The sequence below is a fragment of the Notolepis coatsorum genome, assembly GCF_963971535.1.
Source record: "Notolepis coatsorum genome assembly, chromosome: 5".
Lineage (NCBI taxonomy): Eukaryota > Metazoa > Chordata > Actinopteri > Aulopiformes > Paralepididae > Notolepis > Notolepis coatsorum.
Window position 1 is genome coordinate 32,205,479 of NC_140169.1, and position 27,500 is coordinate 32,232,978.

The following is a 27,500-nucleotide window of genomic DNA, read 5'->3' on the forward strand; positions in this document are numbered from 1 at the left end:
CACACAGACACATGCACAGCACAACACTGAGCCAACACTGTTGGTTGTTTGTGGTCTCTCTGCTCTCTTCTCTGTCTCTCTCTCTCTCTCTCTCTCTCTATCTCTCTCTGTCTCTCTCTCTCTCTCTCTCTCTCTCTCTCTCTCTCTCTCTCCTCTCTCTCTCTCTCTCTCTCTCTCTCTCTCTCTCTCTCTCTCTCTCTCTCTCTCTCTCTCTCTCTCTCTCTATCTCTCTCTCTGTCTCTCTCTCTCTCTCTCTCTCTCTCTGCCCTCTCTCTCTGTCTCTCTCTCTCTATCTCTCTCTGTCTCTCTCTCTCTCTCTCTCTCTCTTCTCTCTGTCTCCCCCTCTCTCCCCCTCTCTCTCTGTCTCCCCCGCCCCCCCTCTCTCTCTCTCTGTCTCTATCTCTCTCTGTCTCTATCTCTCTCTGTCTCTCTCTCTCTGTCTCTCTCTGTCTCTCTCTCTCTATCTCTCTCTGTCCTCTCTCTCTCCTCCCCTCTCTCTCTGTCTCCCCCTCTCTCCCCCTCTCTCTGTCTCCCCCTCTCCCCCTCTCTCTCTCTCTCTCTCTCTCTTCTCTCTCTCTCTCTCTCTCTCTCTCTCTCTCTCTCTCTCTCTCTCTCTCTCTCTCTCTCTCTCTCTCTCTCTCTCTCTCTCTCTCTCTCTCTCCCTCTCTCCGTAGGTGGGCACGATCCGCTACATGGCCCCGGAGGTGTTAGAAGGAGCTGTGAATCTGAGAGAACTGTGAGTCTGCTCTGAAACAGGTGGACATGTATGCCTAGGACTGGTCTACTGGGAGACCTTCATGAGATGCACTGACCTGTTCCCTGGTAAGAATTATGTAGATATATAGATTGATTGGTTGGTTATTGATTGATTGATTGATTGATTGATTGATTGATTGATTGATTGATTGATTGATTGATCTGTGTGCAGGTGAGTCAGTACCAGAGTATCAGATGTCGTTCCAGGCAGAGGCCGGGACCATCCCAGCTTCGGGGACATGCAGGTCCTGGTGTCCAGAGAGAAGCAGAGACCCAAGTTCCCTGAAGCCTGGAAGGAGAACAGTCTGGTGAGGCTCACACATGATCTACTGGCAGAAAGAAAGAGAGAAGAACCAACGAAGAGAAGACATTTGTCTAATTATTAGTATATTGTGTCACATTAAGGGAGTCTCTGCCAGAGTTGAAGCGTCACAGGGGAGGAGATATAGGGGAGTGGTATGTGTGTGTACGGGGTTGATTCTGTGAATGAATAAAGTAAGGATTCACTGAAGGACCTGTCACGCGCATTATTGTATCGCCTCTTCCTTCAACTTCCCACATTGGTGACCCTGACGTGATCGCCCGATGGTCCCCGCGGGCTGGCGCCGCCGCATTTACGATGCTATACATGCTTTGTCGCACCCGGGGGTGAAGGCATCAGTTAAGCTGGTGGGGGCTAGGTTCGTTTGGCCGGGCCTCAGGAAGGACGTCAAGGGGTGGGCTGCCTCTTGTGTAGCGTGCCAGCGCGCCAAGGTGCATCGGCACACTAAGGCCCCGCTGGGGCCATTTCTCATCCCGGAAAGACGTTTTGATCACGTTAACGTGGACCTGGTGGGCCCGCTGCCCCCCTCCCAGGGGTTCACTCACCTACTGACCATGGTGGACAGGACCACCAGGTGGCCGGAGGCTGTGCCCCTGTCATCCACTACATCGGCGGACGTCGCTCGGGCGTTCATCTCCACCTGGGTGGCCCGTTTCGGTACCCCTGCAGATCTAACTTCGGACAGAGGGCCCCAGTTCACGTCAGAGTTGTGGAGCACCGTGGCGGAGAGTTTGGGGGTGAAACTCCACCGCACCGTGGCATACAACCCGCAGGCAAATGGTCTCTGTGAGCGTTTCCACCGCACTATGAAGGCTGCTCTCCGGGCGGCTCTTACGGACAGTAATTGGGTCGACCGTTTGCCGTGGGTCATGCTAGGCCTGCGCTCGGCCCCAAAGGAGGATCTGCAGTCATCTTCGGCTGAGCTCATGTTGGGTCAGCCGCTGAGAGTCCCTGGGGAGTTCCTCCCAGGTGCCACAGCCCCCTGGTCAGCTGCAACTCATCGCTTGGCCATCCGAGACGCCGCCAGCACTTTCGCTCCCGTGCCCGCACATCACTGTTTTCCCCTGTCCTACATCCCCAAGGACTTGATGTCAGCCCCGTATGTGTTAATCCGCCGCGATGCCCACCGATCTCCACTCCAGGCTCCGTACGATGGGCCCTTCCGGGTCCTGGAAGCGGGACCCAAGAGCTTTATGGTGGACAGAGGGGGGCTTCAGGAGCAGATATCGGTGGACCGTTTGAAGCCTGCACACGTGGCCCCGGACGGGCCGGTGGAGCTGGCTCAGCCCCGACGGTGCGGCCGTCCACCCAACCCCACTCCTGCCGCAAGTTTGCGGCCCGTGTCTGCCTCTACCCCGGCAGCAGCCCCGGACTCTCCCCCAGTCCAGCCTCGCCGCCGGCGCGGACAGCCGCCGGCTCGTGCCCTTCCCCCTTCCCCCCTGACTGTTAAGCGCAGTCGTTATGGTCGGGTAGTCAGGCCTCCTACGAGGGGCTGAGTACTTTGGGTTTTTTTTTGTATGGGTTGGGGTTGCAGGGTATGTCTACTCTGGGTGTTCGGGGGGGGCCTGTGTGGTGTCACATTAAGGGAGTCTCTCACGCCAGAGTTGAAGCGTCACAGGGGAGGAGATATAGGGGAGTGGTATGTGTGTGTACGGGGTTGATTCTGTGAATGAATAAAGTAGGAAGTCACTGAAGGACCTGTCACGCGCATTATTGTATCGCCTCTTCCTTCAACTTCCCACAATATCACTATTGTGATTATTGTTGTTGTTGTTGTTATTATTTATTGTTTATTTATTTATTTTATTGTCTTTATTTATTTATTGTCACAAAGGAGGCTGTATGTAGCTAAGTTTAATGTACATAATTGCATGATTTGAACCAGAATGAGTGGTATGTTTATGTTTTTTTTTGGGGGGGGGGGGTTGAAACTCGTAGTTAAAAACTCAGACACCACAAAAGGTCTGTAGTCTCTGTCTGATTATGACTTTAAATATCTGTAGTGTCTGGCTGATTATGACTTTAAATATCTGTAGTGTCTGGTAGAGCTGCCGCGGTATTGATGTTTTCCTTACCGCACAAATTTGCGAAATATTTCCTACCGCTGCGGTTATTACCGCACTCACACACACACACACAAAAAAAAAGTTTGAATGCATTTTTTTTGTAGTCTACTCTTTATAGCATATAGCCTGCCTCTAGTCTAAATGTCTATCTTTAGAGGATGACTTTGCAGCATGAATATTGTTTGGGATTCGGCAAGCGCGCATTCGTTAAAAGTGAAACACGGATTCGAAGTATCCCCTCTGTGTCGCGGGCAGGGGTGGTAGCGGCGCGCCCGCCGGTTACCCCCCGACCCTTTCTTCTTATTATTATTATTATAACGTTACTACTTATGATTACAAAGGCATTCGTTTTGTGGCATTACGTTATATAGTTACACGTTCGTATTTACCGGACCATAGCAAGGCAAGCGTTACTCAATTCATATCTCAGTTCCTTTCTTTGCTCAGAGCATGCAGAGTTGTACCCATTCTGCGGTCTGTTAATAAAGTTTTCAATCAGACAAGTGTATAGAACGAAGGGCTTTTATTATAACATTTCGTTGCAGTAAAATCATTATGCCTCGTTCCCTGAGGAGCGACGGTACGTCGGTAATCCACTCCGGTCTCCGGTGGGAGCTAACGTATATTAGCCGTGTTGTGACTGTGAGCTCTGATCAATGGCTGAGATTCAGGAAGTAAAAGCACTGCAAGACGATCCAACGTGTGACGCGTCTCTCTTCTGACCAATCAGTGGTCTGCAATGTTTCACATGACTTTTCTGGTACCCAATAGGGTCGCTTGGAACCTCGATAGAGGAGTAGGGTATATCTGCAGAGCCGCAAGCCCAACGAGAGAAGGGTACTTTATTATTATAAAAAAAAAAACAGCAGTGACGCGGTATTCAGCCTACTCTTGCGGTGGGCGTGATGTAACAGCGATACCGCGGTAATGCGGTAATCGCGGCAGCTCTAGTGTCTGGCTGATTATGACTTTAAATATCTGTAGTTTCTGACTGATTATGACTTTAAATATCTGTAGTTTCTGGCTGATTATGAGTTTAAATGTCTGTAGTCTGTCTTATTATTATGACTTTTAACATCTGTAGTTTCTGTCTGATTATGAGTTTAAATGGCTGTAGTCTAAGGTACACTGTCATGTATGTATCCATGCACAAGTATGGATGATTACTATATCATCATCCACAATAGAAACAAAGTTCCTTGCAGCAATATTATCACGATTTTGGGACAAAAATATGTCAATCACTGTCATTTGCATGGGACAAAAAACGAATACCATCAAATATTGTTATACTGTCAAAAATAAGAAAGATATCATATTTTGACCCTAACGCCCAGCCCTAGGATAATAAAGTAAATATCATGATATCATATTTGGCCCTAGGATAATTGTCTCCTGTCGTGTGTCCAGGCTGTCCGTTCTCTGAAGGAGACCATGGAGGACTGCTGGGACCAGGACGCTGAGGCCAGACTGACAGCCCAGTGTGCTGAGGAACGTATGGCTGAACTCCTACTGATCTGGGACAGGAACAAGTCAGTCAGCCCTACTGTCAACCCCACAGCCCTGCACAACGAGAGGTAGGAGGGGTACACATGTGCAATTTGGCATCCCCCATGCATTCCAAGTCAAGTGTTCCTTTATTAACACCTGAGGAAGTTCAGCATGGGACGGTACAGGTAGAATAGGTAATAATAATTGTTGTGAAGGGCCAGATTAAACTGAATATATATATGTATCGTTTGATATACCTTGTATATTATTTATATATATACACGGAATATCCCTTTACCTGCGTACAGACCAGAGTAATATTCGCTCTCCTATTGGACAGCGCCCCAGGCGCCAACGCGCAAGCCCCCAACGGCAAGTTCAAAGACAACTCCAGGCATGTCAGAACATGCCCAGAGTCTGCGTAGTAATACGAGACAAGAACTGAGGTTGGGACTAGATATTCACTTAAGTATAAATACGGCGCAGGTGTAAACAGCAGTAACTAGTTCAAACCCTTCACCACGAGTCAACGTGCAGTGAAGTGAGCAACCTTGCATCTAAATAGAGCATTGAGAACCGCGTGCGAATAGAATGTTAAAGTGTCAGAGTTTAATGCAGTAACGTTGAGTTCGACTTAATCTAATGTGAAGTAATAGTCGATCATTTATTGTATATCGTGCGGCCACAGTTCTTCCGTGTGTAGCATTACCCATCGGAAAAAGGCTCATGTTCTACCCCTGTTAAAAGGTGGTGAGCCTTCAAACCCCAACAACTACAGGCCAATTTCTAATTTGTCAGCTTTAGCCAAGATACTGGAAACTCTGGTAAGTAATCAGCTGAAGGAGTTCTTATATAACAATGCTATTTTATCTTGTGATCAATCTGGTTTTAGGAAATGTCACAGTACCGTTACAGCAGCTACAAAGGTAGTAAACGACATAATTGGGGCTTTAGATAGGAAACAACATTGTGCTTCCCTTTTTATTGATTTTTCAAAGGCATTTGATACAGTGGACCATAATATAATGAAGCATAGGCTAATTAATGTAGGACTGTCTGACTCTGCTGTTGGCTGGTTCTGTAATTATCTTGCTGACAGGACTCAATGTGTTCAGGCTGATGGTTTTTATTCTGATGTTTTATCTGTCCACAAGGGGGTGCCACAAGGTTCTGTTCTAGGACCATTGTTATTTACAATCTATATCAATAATCTAGGCAAAAATGTTCCAAATGCAAACTTTCATTTTTATGCTGATGACAGTCATTTACTGTTGTGCTAATACGTTGACAAAAGCTCTGGAAAGTTTGCAAAATACGTTTAAAGAAATAGAATCCCAACTTCAGCAACTAAAGCTCGTTTTAAATCCGGAAAAAACAAAAATGATGATTTTTACTAAATCCAAAACAAAAATGCCTTGTCTTGCCTCTATACACACATCGCAAGGCATTCCTATTCAGATTGTGTCGACTTTTAAATACCTTGGCTTTTTACTTGATGACAGCTTGTCTTTTAAACCACACGTTGAAAGCCTGGTCAAGAGGCTAAAAGTGAGGTTGGGTTTCTTTTTCAGAAACAAATCGTGCTTTTCTTTTAATGCAAAGAAACAACTAGTTGCTGCCACTTTTTTACCAGTATTAGATTATGGTGATGTTTTATACATGAATGCCTGTTCCACCTCACTACACATGTTGGACACTGCTTACCATGGTGTATTAAGATTTATTTCTGGATATAGATCACTTACCCATCATTGCACTCTGTATGCTAAAGTTAACTGGCCGTCCTTGACTGCCCGTAGACTGCTTCATTGGTACACCTTCATTTATAAAGCAATTATTGGTCAGCTCCCTTTTTACCTCGGTTCATACCTCACCATCACATCAAACCCATTTTACAGCTTACGATCCCAGGACTATTTATATGCCTCAGTACCCAGAACCCGCACAGAGTTTGGGAAAAGGGCCTTCATGTTCTCTGCTCCCTCTGCCTGGAATGGACTTCAAAAAACTTTGAAACTGCAGGCCCTCACTACCATATCTGATTTTAAAGTTCAAATTAAGGGCATTTTAAAGAATGAGATGGGAGAATGTCGATGCTTCACTGCATAATGTGCTGTTATATTTTATATTTATTAACTTGACCTTCTCTCCCCAGCAACCTCCTGCAAAGCCTCACCTTCCCTCCTCTTTCTACCTTTTTACCCTACCCTCCAATCTCCCCCAATCCCATTCAATCTGATTTGCTGCAGCTCAAATGTATCCCCTTGCCCCACTTTGCCTTTTATGTATTTTTGTATGTTTGTTTTTTGTTTTTGCTGCCATTTTGGCCAGGTCTTGCTCGAAAAAGAGATCTTTGATCTCAAGTGACTACCTGGTAAAATAAAGGTAAAATAAAAAAAATAAAAAATATGTATCGTTTGATATACCTTGTATATTATTTATATATATACACGGAATATCCCTTTACCTGCGTACAGACCAGAGTAATATTCGCTCTCCTATTGGACAGCGCCCCAGGCGCCAACGCGCAAGCCCCCAACGGCAAGTTCAAAGACAACTCCAGGCATGTCAGAACATGCCCAGAGTCTGCGTAGTAATACGAGACAAGAACTGAGGTTGGGACTAGATATTCACTTAAGTATAAATACGGCGCAGGTGTAAACAGCAGTAACTAGTTCAAACCCTTCACCACGAGTCAACGTGCAGTGAAGTGAGCAACCTTGCATCTAAATAGAGCATTGAGAACCGCGTGCGAATAGAATGTTAAAGTGTCAGAGTTTAATGCAGTAACGTTGAGTTCGACTTAATCTAATGTGAAGTAATAGTCGATCATTTATTGTATATCGTGCGGCCACAGTTCTTCCGTGTGTAGCATTACCCATCGGTTCGTCGTGTCTTTAGCTAGTGCACTTATCCAGGCTGTGTGGCCTAAATACGTTGCCCACACCCGAGGAGTCCTAGGCGAGAACCGTTGGACATGTACCCAGGAGAATTGGCACCGGCGATTGCAGAACCATTCCTGGTTGGATTATATTGCTTTGGGACCGTGACTACCGGAGAAGAGCACCGTTGATTTCCACTGTCGTTTGGGATTTAACCTCGTGAGGATTACCACTCGGGCCTGCCTCGTGGAAGGGGCTGGCTAGCTGTCGTCAATGCTGTCGAGCATCTTGGATTACAACTATTGCTTTTGTCTGCTGATCAAGGGAGTACAAGCACCGACTCCTGTACCTGGAGCCTCTTTATTCCTCGTTGACTCAGACGGAGTACCCGAACATTCCTCTACCCATTGTCTCCAGTTGGTACCGTTGTTGCCCTATATAATTGCTACTATACAACAGGTGGCGTCAGCTTAGACCCATCATAGTATTCCTACTATTCTTAGTGACTTATGCTCTTGACTGACTTTACGTATATTCTTCGCCATACAAGCGCGACCCTAATTCTCAATCTGTAACCTAACGTTGCCTAATAATAATAAATTACCCTCCAATAGTATTTCTGTGTCAATGCCGTGTTCTTGTGAGTGTTCACCATCAATATTTGATGTACTGTTTGGCCAGTAATTAAAGTACATAACTAGCAGTGGTTTAATATATCACAATCTTTAATACAGTCAGGGTTTTGTAACCCCTCAGTTACAATAATAATAATAATAATAATAATAATAATAATAATAATAATAATAATAATAATAATAATAATAATAATAATAATAATAATAATAATAATAATAATAATAATAATTGTAGATCATTGTGCTAGTCTGATACACAAGCTTGAGACGTGACGGCCCCCGTACTACTCTGACGTCACTCAGGAAGTAAACACTGGTCATATAGCACTAGACTGTAACGTATCGTCCCTGTAAGATACTTGTATTAAATACCCATCTACGCCCACCTGCCTACCTCTCGTTCTTTCTACATGGTGTCAGACGTTGTGGACACAGTAGTCAACCCGCGTCCGAAAGTGAAAAGCGAAGGTTTAGGAGGTAGCCTATAACTAGTATATATAACGTGCGAGGAATAACGCGCGAGGACTCACGTTCAGCATGGCGGAAGGATTCCGCAAACCAGGCCCACTCGTGTTTGACAGCCACGTCGCGGAGAATTGGAGAATATTCGAGCAAGAGTATGATATATTCATTGCTGCCGCACACTATGACAAGCCGCCTCGCTCTCAAGCCTTCATCTTGCTAAACCTGGCTGGCTCTGAAGCCATAGAACGGGAACGGGCATTCGTATATGGACCAGCCCTGTACGATGGAGATGACGAGCAGGGAGAAGAAATAGTCCCCGCCCAATCAAGAGAAGACCCGGAGTGTTTGAAGAGGAAATTCCGTGAGTTATGCAATCCACAAACAAACGTCACTATGGAAAGGCACAAGTTTAATACAAGGAGCCAGAAACAAGATGAGACTATTGAAGCTTATGTCAGTGATTTAAAAATCAAAGCAAAGAGCTGTCAATTTGGAGATTTGCGCGAAGAGCTAATCAAAGATAGACTTGTGTGTGGCATAATAAATGATGGCATGAGGAAGCTACTACTCCGTGACAGCAAACTAACTTTAACCAAGGCAGTGGAGACATGTCAGATCCACGAAATGACAGAACAACACACTAGGACACTGGCTGCACCAAAGCAAAGCACAACCAATGTAGATAGCCTACGGCACAGAATAAAAGAACGTGTTTACAAGAAGAAGCCAAATACAGAACACTCAACTCGGTCCATAGCCAGCTGCAGCAACTGTGGAGGCAGCCATGAGCCCAGACGAGAAAGGTGCCCTGCATTCGGCAAACAGTGTCACGGATGTGAGAAAATGAATCATTTCAAGCAGTACTGCAAATCCACTCCAGGGAGTCACAGAGACAATCCACAGCACCAATACAGAAAAAAGCACGCTGTGAACCAGGTTGACAGAACAATATCGTCAGGCGACAGCGACGATTCGTTCTACTGTGATGGAGTCACAGTAGTGACAAACACAGTCAATACTGTGGGATCACCAGCGACACAAAAGAGTGAAATATTCTGCAGAGTCCAGGTCCACGGAATCCCCGTCGAGCTCAAAGTGGACACTGGAGCCAAGTGCAACGTGATATCTCGCAAAACGTTCAACCAAGTGAAATACAAAGAGAGAGTGGATCGCTCCAGGACAGCGAGGCTGGTTGCCTACGGAGGAAATGAAATACACACATTGGGGACAGCAACCCTAGCATGCTACATAACAGATAAGTCCCACTCCCTACAGTTCCACGTGGTGCAACAAGACGTCCAGACGCTGCTGGGTTTACAAGACAGCCTTAGCATGGGACTGGTCACACTCAGTAAGGAGATACACCAGCTACATCTGACAGACGAGGAAAACTTTTCACACAAGATGTTCTCGGAATATTCAGACCTCTTCAAGGATGAGGTGGGTAGGCTCCCCTACACCTACTCCATGAAAATCGACCGAGAGGCCACGCCTGTCGTCAGGCCAGCACGCCGGATCCCAGTCGCTATGCGAGAGAAGGTTAAGATGGAACTGGACAGAATGGCAAGCACAGGCATCATAACACCAGTCTCAGAACCCACTGAGTGGGTATCTTCAATGGTAGCAACCCACAAGAAGAACTCAGACGACATACGCCTCTGCATTGATCCACGAGACCTAAACAAGGCGCTCAAACGCCCACATCACCCAATGCGCACTGTGGAGGAAGTAGCAGCGCACATGCCAAACTCAACCGTGTTCTCAACACTGGACGCCAAGAACTCTTTTTGGCAAATACCGCTGGATCACAAATCATCGCTACTGACTACATTCAGCTCGCCATTCGGACGATTCCGTTTCCTCAGAATGCCCTTTGGCATAAGCAGCGCCAGTGAAGTCTTCCAACACACAATGGAGCAAATTTTCGCAGGATACCCCTGTGCAGTGATAGTCGATGACATTATCGTTGGAGGAAGCAGCGAGAAAGAGCATGATGAAAATCTCAAGAAAGTCCTCGACAGAGCATGTGAAGTCAACTTACGGCTCAACTCCAAGAAATGCAGGTTCAGACTGAAAGAAGTTGGCTACGTTGGACACCTGTTCACAAGTCAGGGTCTTAAGCCAGACCCATCAAAGACGCAAGCGATCAGCGAGCTGCCTGCACCAGAAGATGTAACGGCTCTGCAGCGATTCCTCGGCATGGTAAACTACTTGGCCAGGTTTGTCCCAAACTTCAGTGAAATCTCAGCCCCCTTGCGACACCTAACGCACCATGACACGGAATGGTGTTGGTACAAGCAGCACCAAGACGCATTTGATGCGCTGAAACAATGTCTCTCAAACCCACCCACGCTGATGTACTACGACGTCCGCAAGCCTGTCACACTCACGTGCGACGCTTCCCAGTATGGCCTAGGCGCGGCGTGTCTACAGGACGGTGTCCCAGTCGCTTATGCATCCCGCACCTTGACGGAGACGGAGAGGCGATACGCACAGATCGAGAAGGAGCTTCTCGCAGTAGTGTTCGCGTGCTCCAAGTTTAATGACTACGTATACGGAAAGCACATCCTAATCGAAACAGATCATCAACCGCTGGTCACCATCCTGTCAAAGCCCCTACACACGGCTCCAGCCAGACTGCAGCGTATGATGCTTAGACTCCAAAGGTACGATTTTGAGCTGAGGTATAAGAAGGGGAAGGACATGTATCTCGCGGACACGTTGTCACGTGCTCCCAGACAAACCACAGACCGGCTTAGTGGTGAAAAGACAGACTTTGAGGTCATGGCAGTGAGACACATTTCCTCATCACGCCTGAACGAGCTCAAGGAACACACAGAAAGGGACCCAACCCTGCAGAAAATATGCAACATCATCAACCACGGATGGCCTGCGAGGGAGTCGACACTGCCGGCAGGGGCTCGCCAATACTTTGCATTCAGAGATGAGCTCACAATCGACGATGGCGTCATCATGAAGGGCTCAAGAGCCGTCATTCCCAAATCACTGCAAATGGACTACATCACGATCCTGCACAGAGGCCACCCTGGCACAGAGTCGACCAAGCGCAGGGCGAGGGACATTGTGTTTTGGCCTGCCATGGCGAAGGATATCGAGGAGAAAACGGCATCATGCCACGTCTGCAACAGCACAAAACAACACCAACAAAGGGAGCCACTCAAGCTGCATCCCATTCCAGACTTACCGTGGTCAACCGTGGCGACCGATTGATTGATTGATTGAAAACTTTATTAACAGATTGCAGAATGGGTACAATACAGTACAGCTCAATACACACAATTGTTAAGGGGATGCAGACCAGAGAAAGACTTTCGTCTTGTTTCCACCAGGGTCCCCCATTTTCAATTCATCAGGACATATATGACATACATGACATACAGATAGTCAGTACTGCTACATCTATACATTTATGACATACCAGATTTGCAAATACAGTACTGTTTGTGATACAGAAGGAGTCAAGAAAAGGGAGTATATACATTTGACGTAGAAACTGTACATTGGAGGAGGTTGGGTGGGGGGGGTTGGGTACACTGGGATATTGACAACCATACTGGGTAATTTACATTGGAGGTGGTTGGGGGGGGGGGGGGGGCACACTGTATAGACAAGCAAAACTGTACATTGAGGGGGGGGAGACTCTGTACAAACAAACAAAATTGTACATTGGACTATTGACAAAACCATACTAGGTAAATGACTGTACATTGGAGGGGGTTGGGTTAGGATATTTACAGGGGCCAGTGTTGAATTGCAGTCTCCCGTAGGTGTCTCTTGAGAGAGGTTTTGAAAGTGGGTAGTGATCCACATTCCTTTACAGCTTTGGGTAGGGCGTTCCACATTGATGTGGCATAATTGCGAAACGTGTTTAGTCCCTTATTTGAGCCGAATCTGGGTTTAACATGATTTGTGGAGCTCCCTCTGGTGTTGTGATCGTGGTATTCACTGACCTTTGGGAAGTATTTTGCCATGTACATGGGTACCTTGGTCGTGTAGTGTATCTTGTAGACCAGGCCCATTGCAAGTTGCTGTACTCTGTCATCTACTCTAAGCCATCCTAGGTTGTCAAAGTGGGCAGGGGTGAGGTGGGTTCTAGGAGTAAGGTCAAGCAGTAGTCTGACCAGTTTGTTTTGAGATGTTTGTAATTTTGTTTTTAGCGCCTTTGAGGTGCTTTGGTACCATGAGGTGCAAGCATAGTCGTAGTACCCCTGAATGAGTGCTCCTGCCAGAGTCTTCAGGGTATTCTTGTTTACCAGAGAGGAGATCCGGTACAAGAATCGAGTTCGTTGGTTGACTTTTTTTATTACATTGGATGCCATTTTGTCACAGGAGAGATTAGCCTCTAGGATGGAACCCAGGTAGGTAATTTCATCTTTCCTTGTGACAATATTGTCACCCACTGTAACTGAGAAGCCGTCGGTCTTGCTGAGTTTGTTATTTGAACCGAAGAGAATGGACTCTGTTTTGCCCATGTGTAATGATAGTTTGTTATCAGCGAGCCATATGCAGATTCTGCCTAGTTCCGAGCTGAGGGTTTTTTCAACCTGTAACTTGTTCTTGTCAGAGACCAGCAGGGCTGAGTCGTCCGCAAACAGGAACAAGTTGCAGTCACAAGCTGACGACATGTCATTTGCATAAATTAGGAACAGTAGCGGTCCTAGTATGCTTCCTTGTGGAACACCACAGCTCACTGTGAGAGGGGGGGATAGGGTACCGTTTACCTCCACCATCTGTTCCCTCCCCTCAAGGTAGGATTGCATCCAGCTCACTGATAGACTATCAAAACCAATTGCTTTTAGCTTGTCAATCAGAATGGAGTGATTGACCGTGTCAAAGGCCTTTTGTAGGTCCAGCATGACCATGCCGCAGTATTTGCCTGCGTCCACCTCTTGTTTGATGTGGTCATTCAAATAGAGAAGGCATGTGTCAGTGGAGTGGGATGTTCTGAAGCCAGATTGGAATTCGTAGATTAGATTTTTTTCCGCTAGGTACTTTTCGACCTGTTCGTAGACTATTTTTTCCATGACTTTCGAGATGGAGGTGAGAATAGAAACAGGGCGGTAGTTGCCTGGGTCTAATTTGCTGCCCTTTTTGTGCAGAGGGGTCACCCTAGCAATTTTGAAGTCCTTGGGGACGTGTCCCTGTTTTATGGAGAGGTTTATTATGTGTGTGATGATTGGGGTGATGGCGGCTGCTGAGTCTCTGAGGAATTTGGAGGGGATGTTGTCATGGCCAGTGGCCTTGTTAGGTTGGAGGGCGCTCAGTTTATTGAGTACCTCATCTGTTGTTACCATTTCCAGCTTGAAGTCGTCCTTGCGGACCCCTAGGTTTTTGTAGTAAGCTACTATGTGTTCTACCCCATAAAGCCCTGAGTGGGAGGGTAGTTTGTTTACCAGTGTTGTGGCTATGTTTGTGAAGAAAATGTTTAAGTAATTGGCTACATCCAGCTTGTCTGTGATGAGCGTGTTGTCCGTTTTTATGTTTATGTTTGAGAATCTGGTTTTAAGTTTTTTACTGCATCCTAGTTGATTATTGAGTAATTTCCAAAGTTCACGTGGTTTGTTTTTGTTTTCCTCAGTTTTGTCATTGATGAAATTCTTTTTTGCAGTTTTGATCATGGAGTTTACGTCGTTTCTTAGTCTGTTTCTTTCTAGTTTGAGTTCAGTCACGTGGGCTTGGAGTTCACTGCTCGTGCTTTTAGTAAGCTTTGACTGACTTTTACGAAACTCAGAGCATTTTTTGTCTCTGGTTTTCATAGCGGCCAGTATTTCGGAGTGCATCCACGGCTCAGCGCGATTTTTTACCCTGGTGGTTCTTAGGGGGGCCATGTCGTTTAGTATTGTTGAGAATTTGGTTTTGAAACCAAGCCATGTTTCTTCAACCAGTGTACCATTGAGTTCATCTGACCAGTCCAGGCTCTCCAGTTCAAGGTTAAAGGCCTCGCTAGAGTAGGTTTTAAGGTCTCTAGATGTGACTGTTTTGTGGCAGCCAGCCTTTTGTTTTAGTTTTTTGCGGGTACAGAATATCATATAATGATCACTTAACCCGCATGCTATAACCCCTTTCTTGGAGATCTTGGACTTGTCGGAGGTCAGAATGAGGTCAATGGTAGTCTGAGTTGATTCACATACACGTGTGGGTTGGGTGATTAGCTGGCTGAGGCCGTGCAGATCACAAAACCTACTGAATGAATTCCGACATCTTCGAGTGGAATGGACGTCACCACCTAGTGCTGGTCGACTCATACTCAGGTTGGTTCGAGGTGGACCTGCTGCGTGACATCACATCCAACACAGTGATAACAAAACTGAAAAGACACTTCGCTGTGCATGGAGCCCCACACAAAGTAATATCGGACAACGGGGCCCAGTACACAAGCCAGCGCTTCAAGGAGTTCGCCTCGGCCTGGGACTTCGACCATGTGACCAGTAGCCCGGAGTTCCCGCAGGCGAATGGACTAGCAGAGAGAGCTGTGCGCAGCGCAAAGCAACTCATGGAGAGGTCCAGACGGGACGGAACAGACGTCTTCCTAAATCTGCTCAACCTCCGTAACGTTCCACGTGACCAGTCACTTGGGTCACCGGCTGAGCGGCTCATGTCAAGACAGACACGTACCACCCTACCCATCTGCAAGACACTACTGGTTCCTAAGGCGAAGGACAACAAGATGATCAAAGCACAGCTCGAGAAGAAACGCAACATTCAGAAGTCGTGCTATGACAGATCAAGCAGGCCCCTCCAGCCACTGGCCCAGGGACATGTAGTGAGGTTACAGACTCCACGTGGATTCGACCGGATGGGCACAATCAAGAGCATCTGTAAGGAACCAAGGTCCTACGTCGTGGAGTCAGAAGGAGGAGAGTACAGAAGGAATCGGAGACACCTTCTTCCCGTCTCGGAACCGGAACCGCCACAGGGTGACCTCAGCGACCCCTGCGACCCCGATATCACTCTCCAACCTCCGACTGGCCAACCCGAAGGCAACAGTCACCCTGTCACCGAGAAGGCAGACGCTCAACAACACGCCCAGATACAAGAGACTGTTCAAAAGACTAACCCGCACACTCAGTCTCCGTACATCTCACGGGCAGGCCGCGTCTGCAGGCCAAACAGCAGATATATGTAGTGTTTGTCACAAGGACTGTTAAGAAAAAAAAAAAAAAAAAAAGGAGTAATGATGTTCATACTATACACATGTTGTGTATTACCACTTGAAGTACAGTTAACCTGTGGTTTGTTCAAATAGCCACATGCTAGATATTAATAGTAATCACTTCATGGCGTAATTTGTTATAGCCTACTAGCCTGTAGAGCATTGTTAGTATTTACATTAGAGCATAACTTAAGAGGAAGGATGTAGATCATTGTGCTAGTCTGATACACAAGCTTGAGACGTGACGGCCCCCGTACTACTCTGACGTCACTCAGGAAGTAAACACTGGTCATATAGCACTAGACTGTAACGTATCGTCCCTGTAAGATACTTGTATTAAATACCCATCTACGCCCACCTGCCTACCTCTCGTTCTTTCTACAATAATAATAATAATAATAATAATAATAATAATAATAATAATAATAATAATAATAATAATAATAATAATAATAATAATAATAATAATAATAATAATAATAATAATAATAATAATAATAATAATAATAATAATAATAATAATAATAATAATTAATAATAATAATATAGCATAGAACAAAGTGCAAAGTAATAATGATGATAGTGGTAATAGTGATAACAGTAACAGTAATGAACAGTAGTGAGTGGCAGGATTCAATCATGCACCAGAGTCCGTGCAGTGTGTATTACTGGTGGCTACTGGCACAAAGGACTCGCCATTTACATTTGGCATCCCAGTCCCACCAATAACAATACTGATATCAGATATCGGTCCGATACCAGGCTAAAAACAGGCTAAAGATACTAAGAACCATGTGTAACATGTCATAAGTCAAAGTGACTTGATTTGCTGCAGTTTTGACACATAGACATGCATGTTAGATCTCTCATGTATTCTATATCTCAATCATTTTTGTCCACTGACCCCAAACTTTATACTATTCAGTCAAATCGATGGATCGAATCCGTACTATGTGTCGGCCAATGCTGAAGGTTCAGGAATTGTCACACATAATGTCTACAGAATGTAAAGAACGCCCTGTCCCTGATCCTGTAGGAACCTGTCCAACAGCCGTCGCACCCCCAAAGTGGGCCCTCCCTACCCCGACTACTCCTCCACCTCCTCGTACATCGAGGACCACGATGTGGACGTGGTCAAGAATCTCCAGGGAGGCGGTCACCCGGCAACCACAGGCATCTCTGTGACATCGGGGGGAGGGGCTGTTGTGGAGAAGAACAGGAACTCCATCAACTATGAGCGACAGCAAGCACAGGTGTGTGTGTGTGTGTGTGTGTGTGTGTGTGTGTGTGTGTGTGTGTGTGTGTGTGTGTGTGTAGGTGTGTGTGTGTGTGTGTGTATAGGTGTGTGTGTGTGTGGTTGTGTGTGTGTGTGTGTGTGTGTGTGTGTGTGTGTGTGTGTGTGTGTGTGTGTGTGTGTGTGTGTGTGTGTGTGTGGAGTGATAGATGTGTTTTTTTTCTTTTTCAATGTCTTTTGTTGTCAGACACATTTTCTGGACAAATTGGTTTGGACAAAATTCTGCCCATATCTCTATTAGCAACATGTGTGTGCCTGTATTAAATGATTATATAAAGATATTATCTTCATACGGTTTTGTTCTATTCTGTACTAACCCTAACACAGAATTAGACCTGCTGTGTGTTTACGGGGCTAATGTCTACTGAAATGTGAGCTTGCTTGAGAGTAGAAATGAAAGCCACAGATAGAATATATTTATTTGTGTATTGTTTGGATATAGCTTTAGCTCTGTAGTTTGTGTCAAGTTATGGCTCAAAATGCATGCATTTATCTGTAATGCTACCTATCTCTGTCTCTGTCTCTCTCTCCCTCTCTCTCCCTGTGTCTCCCTGTGTTTCTCTCTCTCTCCAGATCCAGTCTCAGGCCAGGTTATCTAGTCCAGAGAGCAGTGTTTCTACCACCACAGGTTTAACTCCCAGCACCATAATGACCACTATCTCAGAGTCTGAAGATACTGGTATGTAGGCTGCCGTTGTACTGTGGTGTTAATGGGTATCAATGATGTCTTCCACCATGTTTGATGTAATTCGGTCCTGGTCATCTGCTTGTCAGCTAGCATTGGCTCTAACATTAGCTGGCAAACATTAGGCCTGGCTGGGACACACTGGTTACCTCAGCAGCACAATTCAGACAGTGAAGAATGCTCTTTTGATGACGCCATCTGTGTGGACAGCATCACAGAGCCATTCAGCGAGGTAGCCGTCACGCTGGCAGTGTGTCCCAAGGCTTAGAAAGAGTACCTACCGTTACAACTAGAGATGTCCGATATTATCGGCCTACCGATATTATCGGCCAATATTGGCATTAAAATGTAATGTCGGAAATTATCGGTATCTGTTTTCTAAAAAAATATATATATCTTTTTTTTATATATTTTTTTATTTACCCAGGCAAGCAAGTAAGAACAAATTCTTATTTTATTTATTGTCAAAAGTATGCATAATGTTATGTTAATTCCACGACAAGAGATATGTAATGTTAATTACCTGAAATTATTCAGTTTTGTGCGGGGGGGAAACCCGCATATATCGGTATCGGTTAATATCGGTATCGGAAATTAAGAGTTGGACAATATTGGTATATCGGATATCGGTAAAAAAGCCAATATCGAACATCCCTAGTTACAACTAATGCTAGCTAACGTTATCAGAGATCGACAAGCTACCAATCATGGGCCATAACATAAGCTAATGTTACTAGTAGCAAATGTTTTGTGTTACATTTCCTCATATCACTACTATATTTGCCAGTAGCTAACTGAAGTGGAGGTTGACTGACTATGGTCAGATGTATTGAGACAGATGGTTGTAATTTCCCCTCCCTTACTGTAGGTGGCGGTATTCCAACGGTTCCAGTTTGTCTCCAGCTGACAGAAGAAGACTTGGAGGCCACTAAGCTGGACCCTAAAGAGGTTTACATCTATTTTAGTTAAATCTACATCTATTTTAGTTAAAGCTACATCTATTTTAGTTAAATCTACTTCTATTTTAGTTAAATCTACATCTATCTTAGTTAAAGCTACATCTATTTTTAGTTGAATGTACATCTATTCTAGTTAAATCTACATCTATTTTTAGTTAAATTTACATTTAATCTGTCAAATTTACATGGTGCTAGAATACCAGTATGAATAATAATGTTATCTAGATTACAGGTAAACAATGGTATAATTATATATTGCTTTCCCTTATTTTTTTTTATTTTTTTTTCTTTCTTTCTTTCTTTCTTTCTTTCTTTCTTTCTTTCTTTCTTTCTTTCTTTCTTTCTTTCTTTCTTTCTTTCTTTCTTTCTTTCTTTCTTTCTTTCTTTCTTTCTTTCTTTCTTTCTCTACTCTCCATCATCATCACCTCTCTCTCTCTCTCTCTCTCTCTCTCTCTCTCTCTCTCTCTCTCTCTCTCTCTCTCTCTCTCTCTCTCTCTCCAGGTGGATAAGAACCTGAGGGAGAGTTCTGATGAGAACTTGATGGAACATTCTCAGAAACAGTTCAGTGGTTCTGACCCGCTGGCTACTGGGACCAATAGTCTACTCTACCCACTCATCAAGCTGGCAGCAGAGGTATTCAGTACTATAGAGGAATATTATAATACTATAATAACTATAACTATAATATATACACAGTAATATAGTTGATTGATTGATTGATTGATTGATTGATTGATTGATTGATTGATTGATTGATGGGGAGGAATACTCTGGGTGGGGAAGTGAATGAACAACACTCTCCCCTCCATCAGTACTCACCATTGGCGTACCCTTGAGCAAGGCACTTAACCCCCAACTGCTCCAGTTGCTCCAGGTACTGCTCAGTGGCCAACAGTGTCAGACTGGTTGTACTCAGTGCCGTCTGGGAGAAATGCGAGGCCCTGTGCGAGATTTAAACGCGAGCGTATTCTTAGTCAACGTATTCTTAACACTATCAGTGCCTACCTTGTTTACCTTTTTACCCCGTTGAATGCCATCATCCACTTCAATGTTAGCGTTAAAAACGCCTAATCTATGTTTTAAATGATGGCTATGTGTCTAATCTGCCCCGTCGCTTATCAATGACTTGTTTGCAGTCAACATTGTCGAAACGGATTGTTTTTTTATCGGTTCATTTTCGTTTTATAGCATTTTGAAAAGCCCTCGTTTTCAAGGAAAATAATAAAGATTCCGTGATAAAAGGCATTTACTGGAATATTCTAGAATACACAAAAACGTTGTAATTATTCGGCCTATTTATGAATCGTTTTCAAATAAACGCTAGATTATCGATAGTATATGTCTACTTATGCACGCTATAGACGTGGGCTGATTTCCTCATCAGCGATCACAGCCACACACAGCATAGGGCAAACGCTTATATCTCTCCGTGAAAACAGGTCTGATTATCCTAAGACTGGTAAAATAGATTCCTTACCTGAGATCAGATGTTATCCAAAAAGATTATTCCAATTCCTGATCGCCTTTTCAAATATCGATCACGCTTATTGATTGATTATTGGCTGCTGTAAATATATATTCCACGTTGTTTTCCATCTCGTGATCAGATCCCTCTTGATCAGACAGCTCGCCAGCACAATGGAGCCAGTTGGCTCCACCTCTACAGATCTACAGATCCCAGGTCAGTCTAATCGACTGACCTGCAGTTACACAGGGATAGACGATAGGGGGCGCTTTTTTCCCATCTGAGCTCCTGGAGGGGCTGCTGTACCAACGGGAGACTCGGTTGATGAAATATGAATTCAGATCGCTAATAAAAAAATAAAACAACATTTGTTGTCGTTGGAACTCACCGGGGGGGCTGATAAAACGAGTTATGACATCGCTGGCATCCAAAGTGTTAAGGGGAGACCACCCACCTAGATAGGGGGGGGGATTATAAAGGATGAAATTAAAAAAAATTGGTTGCATGATTTTATTACCCAAAAAGGTAATAAAAATCATGGTCTATTCAAAATGGCCCCTTTTTGCATGTTACCCCAAACAAAATTTTGAAAAAATGTATGATATATAGATATTTTCTCATGGTTTTTCATGTTACTACAATAAATACTGAACTTTTTGCTAGAGGATTTTTTGATATGCCACCCGAACAGGAATTTATGACCTTTTATGACCTATACATTTTTTGCATAAATGTTTTGTATAAAATGTTCTAAAAATCTGGATGAGTGATATATCAAAAAATCCTCTAGCAAAAAGTTGTGGTATATGGATAGGAGGAAACGTGGCCAGTTTGGTGTGTGGAGGTACTAGAGAAATTGAGATTTTTTGTTTTATGTGTAATACAAACTCATAAAATCTAGTTTTGAGAAAAACGCCTTTAAAGTTTTGTATTGTCTGTAAATCAGGCTATGTATGACATATCAACAAACCCTTTGGCACAAAGAAGCAGGATATAGATATGAATAAAGGTGGAAAGTTTGGTGTGTGTAGATGCTAGGGAAATGGTACATGTCTACCCTTTGGGAAAACTCCTTCAAAGTTCTGTATTGTAAAATGCCATAACTTTTTATTTGAAACCGCTATTTACAAACACAACACCCAATCAAACCATTAGTAATAGACAACATAAACACATGCCTGATAACTGAATAACATAATAATAATGATGTAGTAGTAGTAACAGTTTAGTAACAAACAACACAACCGATTACTATACCCCCTAATAGGCAAACAAATATTTGAATAGATATCACTATGAAACTTTCCCAGTTTGTTATGTACATATAAACTAAGAAAAAATATACTGCAAGTTTTCTGAATTTTATGTTTATATATGCAAATGAGGCACTTCCCCATTCGATATGTGCACATTTATGGATGCAAAATTAAGCTAAATAAGCAACTAAATGTGTTTTTTTTGTTTTCTTGTCACTAGTTTGAGAGAAGACATGTAAAGGGGCAACATTATACAAAAATCTCAAAATTGCCCCAAAATCAGGAAAAGGGTATTTTAGGTGGGTGGTCTCCCCTTAAATAATAGCGCTGCCCGAGGCTGGGCATACAGTCAACGTATTCTTAAATAATAGCGCTGCCCGAGGCTGGGCATATGATAGTCAACGTATTCTTAAATAATAGCGCTGCCTGAGGCTTAGTGGCAATGCACCTGTACAGTCGTTGTTATGGAAATCTTAAGACGTCTTATCCGGGGTGTGCACAAAAGGAAACTTGTCACAAAGGTTTCTTAGTTCTGAAGGTTTATTCTGATCAGAATGGTGGAATCGTTTCCCATCGCATATCAAGAGTACAGCATGGGAACCGACACACACAGAAAGATACATAAGGGAGTTCTTTTATAGGAAAAGGGAGTTCATCCTGTGATGCGTAAACAATCAACTGGATCGGATGACCCCCCCACCCCCCAGCCTATTCGTGAACACAGTTCACCATGACCTGCAGCTCTTGGACTTGAACACACACAGATGCCACGTCCACATAATCACACAGTCAGATATGAAACATTATAGTACATCTGAAATACATTGGTAATCACATATGTAATGATAAATGAATGATACATATGAACCACACTGAGAATTATATATGTAATGAGGAATGATACATATGAAACACACTGACAATTATATATGTAATAATGAATGATACATAATCTAGAATACCACATGAAACCTTTAAACTTTCCCATCACATCGTACACCTGGCAGTAACAGGGAAAATGCATAAAACACCCCTGGAACCTGATAAACAAGCTTAAAGCCAGGTAAAATTTTCAAGCACGACATGCAGATTTGCAGTTTTGCCTTATTTGAATCTAACTCTATAAGCTTAGTACACATGTCACAAACTGCACGAGCACAGTGTGAAATGTTCCCAGAGAGCAACTTGTAAAGCTGGAATGATCATGTTGAGCAGTAATGTCCAGGCAGCAGAACAGTGCATAGCATTACTGCACATTCAATATTGATACCGGAGCAGACCCTGTTGCATGATGCAACACACCGAGTGAGAGAGACAGAGAGAGACCGAGAGAGCGCGCGCGAGAGAGAGAGAGAGAGAGAGAGAGAGAGCAAGAAGAGAGAGTGAGAGAGAGAGCAAGAGAGAGAGTGCGAGATAGAGAGAGAGAGAGATCCACGGCGGGAACAGAATAGATTGCATTAGAAACTCACCCTAACGCAGAATCAGGTCCAAGAGGAAGGAGACGACCGTGGAGATGACAAAGTTCACCAGTCCCATGATATTGTCCCCCCCCCCCCGTTGAACTTGGGAGTCTGTTCCTAGTTTATCTGCCACACATTAGAACTCGATAACGTAGCTAATGATAGCTAGCTAGGTTAGCTAACGCTAGTTAGCTGTCCCTGCCTTTAGCTAAGCTACTAGCCGACATGGCTAGCCTGACTGAACCACACGTTAGCACTCAATAACGTAGCTAAAGCTAACTAGCTAGCTAGGTTAGCTAACGCTAGTTAGCTGTCCCTGCCTTTAGCTAAGCTACTAGCCGACATGGCTAGCCTGACTGAACGTTCTAACACGCAACAACTTTCATCTTCAGTCCATCTGCCGAACGTCCTCTTCGTCTTGGCATAACCTAATCACTATACTTGGTATTGATAAGCTTACGGCACGCAGCGTTATTTCTTCTGCTCCGATGCTGCACATTTGGTTTTCAAAAGTAGGATGCTCTTGGCCAAGACATCCACTCGCTCCCGTGGATAGCGCCGAATAGACCCCGTACCTGTACCCCCTCCCCTCGTGGATAATACCGGTCTTCTTCACATCTCTCTACCGACTACCAGACCGACGCCAACCAGCTCCCCCTAGTGTTAGTCCTCCCACGATGCTTTGCACAAAAGTAAACGGGTCATTGAATGAAACCAATAGTATATCTGCAGAGCCGCAGAGCCCGGAACACTATTCTATAAACGTGTCTAATGTGAAATATATAAGCATGTAAGCAAAACTAGATTTTAGGTCTGTGATGGAAAGTGATTGTTAACATTCTATTTATTTTTATTTTTATTAAAAAAATAAAGTAAATACATTTTTTTATTTTTTTTAAATCTTCTCGCAAGGCCCCCCTTCTCGCGAGGCCCTGTGCGACCGCACTGCTCGCATGCCCCTAGCGGCGGCCCTGGTTGTACAGCTCCTAGTGGTCAACAGTGTCAGACTGGTTGTACTGGGCAGCTCCTAGTGGTCAACAGTGTCAGAGTGGTTGTACTGGGCAGCTCCTAGTGGTCAACAGTGTCAGACTGTTGTTGTATTGGGCAGCTCCTAGATAATTGATTATATTTGCAATTTAATATTTCAAAATGTTTTACTAGTATCCTCAGGTCACATGGGTAGTTGCCTCTTTGACACCACCTACTGAATACACAGAGTAGGAGATGAGCCATGATGTTTATTTATGTGTATAAATGCTGTGTATAAATGCTGTGTAGTGTGGATGCCTACTGTACATGAATAGGGTGAGTAACCTACATGCCATTTCTACTTTTTAATCTATTGACTCATTATAGCTACTTTATTATCTTGAAATAATATAACACCCGCCGGTTACTATGACATTGTTTAACATTACATACAATGTAGCCTGTAGCTAAAGGCTGAAAAACAGGGAACAAAAAAAACTACCAGCTAGAGAGAATTTATACCCAAAAATTATACCTAGCTTGGTAGCACTTTATAATAACACCCTGTTATAATACATTTATAAGGTATTTGTAGATAATGAACTAATCATGAACAAACCATTTATATACATTCATAAATGATTATTAAATCATTTATAACTATATTTGTATAACATTTACAGATTAGTTCTACATTATTTATAACTCATTATCAACATTGTTTGTACTTGATTTGTTCATCATTAAATAATGTTGTGGATGGATATGAAAAAACGACTATAGTGTATCTCCATTTATTTTTCATGTTCAACAAATGATTTGTTAAGACATTCATAAAACATCTATAAATCATTTGCAGATGCTATCGTGGGGGCCAATCTAAAGTGAAGCCTATTCATCGTTAACAAGTGTCTAATACAGTTAATTATTTGTTTACTTTTTCATCACATGTTACAAATGTTGTAGGCAGCTTTCGGATACACCCTTCTTTGTGACATCAAACAGTGACAGAATTAGGACTAAAGATAAATGCAATTTTATTAACATATAAAATACATGTGCATGACATATAGTGTTACATCGGGGGGCACTAGGACCCAGGAGTACCCTGGCCAGGTATTGAAGAGTATCTAGAGAGGAAGTCTCACGCGAGCGAGACTTGACGTCACGTGTGTTTTGCTGTCTGTTTGAATGGAAGCACAAGTTATCCGTGCTGCGTCTATACTTTCGCTTTTAATAAGGTATGAGCAGGTTAAACACCTTTTTTTGTTGGTAAATCTATTCCATCATTTCCGACCTACAAACAACTCTTATATGTTGTGTGTAGACGTTTGTGTAGATGTGGTGGCCGCTAACGTTACATTTGTGTGCTCAGTGTGCTCAGTGATGATGACACGACACAAATAATTATTACTCTTGTGTGTCGTGTCGTCATCACATACATACTGAGCACACAACATATTGTTGTTTGTAGGTCGGAAATGATGGAATAGATTTACCAACAAAAAAAGGTGTTTAACCTGCTCATACCTTATTAAAGGCGAAAGTATAGACGCAGCACGGATAACTTGTGCTTCCATTCAAACAGACGGCAACACACGTGACGTCAAGTCTCGCTCGCGTGAGACTTCCTCTCTAGATCATCTTCAATACCTGGCCAGGGTACTCCTGGGTCCTAGTGCCCCCCGATGTAACACTATATGTCATGCACATGTATTTTATATGTTAATAAAATTGCATTTATCTTTAGTCCTAATTCTGTCACTGTTTGATGTCACAAAGAAGGGTGTATCCGAAAGCTGCCTACAACATTTGTAACATGTGATGAAAAAGTAAACAAATAATTAACTGTATTAGACACTTGTTAATGATGAATAGGCTTCACTTTAGATTGGCCCCCACGATAGCATCTGCAAATGATTTATAAATGTTTTATGAATGTCTTAACAAATCATTTGTTGAACATGAAAAATAAATGGAGATACACTATAGTCGTTTTTTCATATCCATTTTTCAAAGCATCTACAAATGTGTTACTACACATTAAACAACATTATTTAATGATGAACAAATCAAGTACAAACAATGTTGATAATGAGTTATAAATAATGTAGAACTAATCTGTAAATGTTATACAAATATAGTTATAAATGATTTAATAATAATTTATGAATGTATATAAATGGTTTGTTCATGATTAGTTCATTATCCACTAATGCGTTATAAATACTTTGTAAATGGTATACAAATATAGTTATAAATGATTTAATAATCATTTATGAATGTATATAAATGGTTTGTTCATGATTAGTTCATTATCTACAAATACCTTATAAATGTATTATAACAGGGTGTTATTATAAAGTGCTACCAATAGCTTTTTAGTATATCTCCATGAATTACTATATATATAACACTATGGTAGTGCTTGTCCCAGCACAGGAGATACGATAAAAAAAATTATATAGGCTATATACATATTTTAAATCAATATCTTTCTTCTGAATAAAATAGGCTCAGGAATCAGGATTGTTAAAGCGAATTAGCCTAATCCGTGTCAAAAAGAGTAGCCTATAGTAAATGTATACACACACACAAACACACAAGAGAGAGGGAGAATAGCTTATAGCAGACTTAATGATTTTACAATATTTTTGCTAATGAAGTGAAATATTTATTATCTTCAACTATCCAGTTAGTTCTTATAGTGTAACCTTTGGCTACTTCATTGATCATCATCATTGAACGTACAGAGAGAAAGAGAGAGAGGGAGAGAGAGAGATGGACTCAGCCCCTCTCCGTTCCAAACTGATTTCTCCTGTGCCTGTGAGCTATTTAGCTTAGCTTAGTTAGCGTTAGCGTTAGCAACTAGGTTTTACCGCGACATGGGCATACTTTTCTTTCTTTCTTTAGTTTATTTACACATATGAAACAATTACATATATAATATATATAATCCACAAAGAAATGTGAAGGAGAATTGCCTAAAAATCCTCTAGGGGCTTGTATGTGGCATTCTCCAGGAAGCAACCCCCCCACCCCCCACACACACACAAGGAACATTCCTTCATAATACATACAAGCAGGTCTAGATAGACACTGAAGTAGGCACTTATGCCATACAGCTTCATGTTTAGTGAAAATAAAAGTAAAGAAACTACAAATAATGACTTTACAAAATACAACAAATATAATACAAGCTCTATGAAAAGAAAGCCACCAGACCACAGTGTGTATAGGGAGCCCATATGGAAGATGAGTTGAGGACGGCTGGGTCATCATCTTTATAAATAGGGATAATCTTAGCTATTTTAAGTTCCTGTGGGACGATTCCCTTCTCCGGTGATATATAAAAAAAAATACGAGATAATGGCTTCACAATGGATTCTTGAATGGATATCAGTAATCTACCTCCAATACCATCATAACCCGGAGAAGAGTTCCCCAGGTTGATCAAGATCTCCCGAACCTCATCCTCTGTAACCAGCAAGAAATGAAAACTGTCATTGATTGGAGGATTTATAAACTGATTACTAAATGGAATATTTGAAGCCAGAGTTGGACCAACTTCTGAGAAATAAATTATAAAAATGATTGGCAATTAATTGCGGATCAGTGATA

General features: G+C 43.1%; 1 protein-coding gene across 1 annotated transcript in view; it reads left to right on the top strand.

Moving 5' to 3' along the window:
* Window positions 1-27,500, top strand: part of LOC311228031 (bone morphogenetic protein receptor type-2-like) — a 323,498-nt gene that overhangs the window by 267,806 nt on the left and 28,192 nt on the right. The window contains 10 exon segments of the mRNA XM_084313923.1: window positions 675-734; window positions 736-769; window positions 772-822; window positions 929-973; window positions 976-1,064; window positions 4,555-4,721; window positions 16,828-17,044; window positions 17,659-17,764; window positions 18,639-18,718; window positions 19,231-19,362. Coding sequence (XP_084170049.1) covers window positions 675-734; window positions 736-769; window positions 772-822; window positions 929-973; window positions 976-1,064; window positions 4,555-4,721; window positions 16,828-17,044; window positions 17,659-17,764; window positions 18,639-18,718; window positions 19,231-19,362 — 981 coding nt within the window.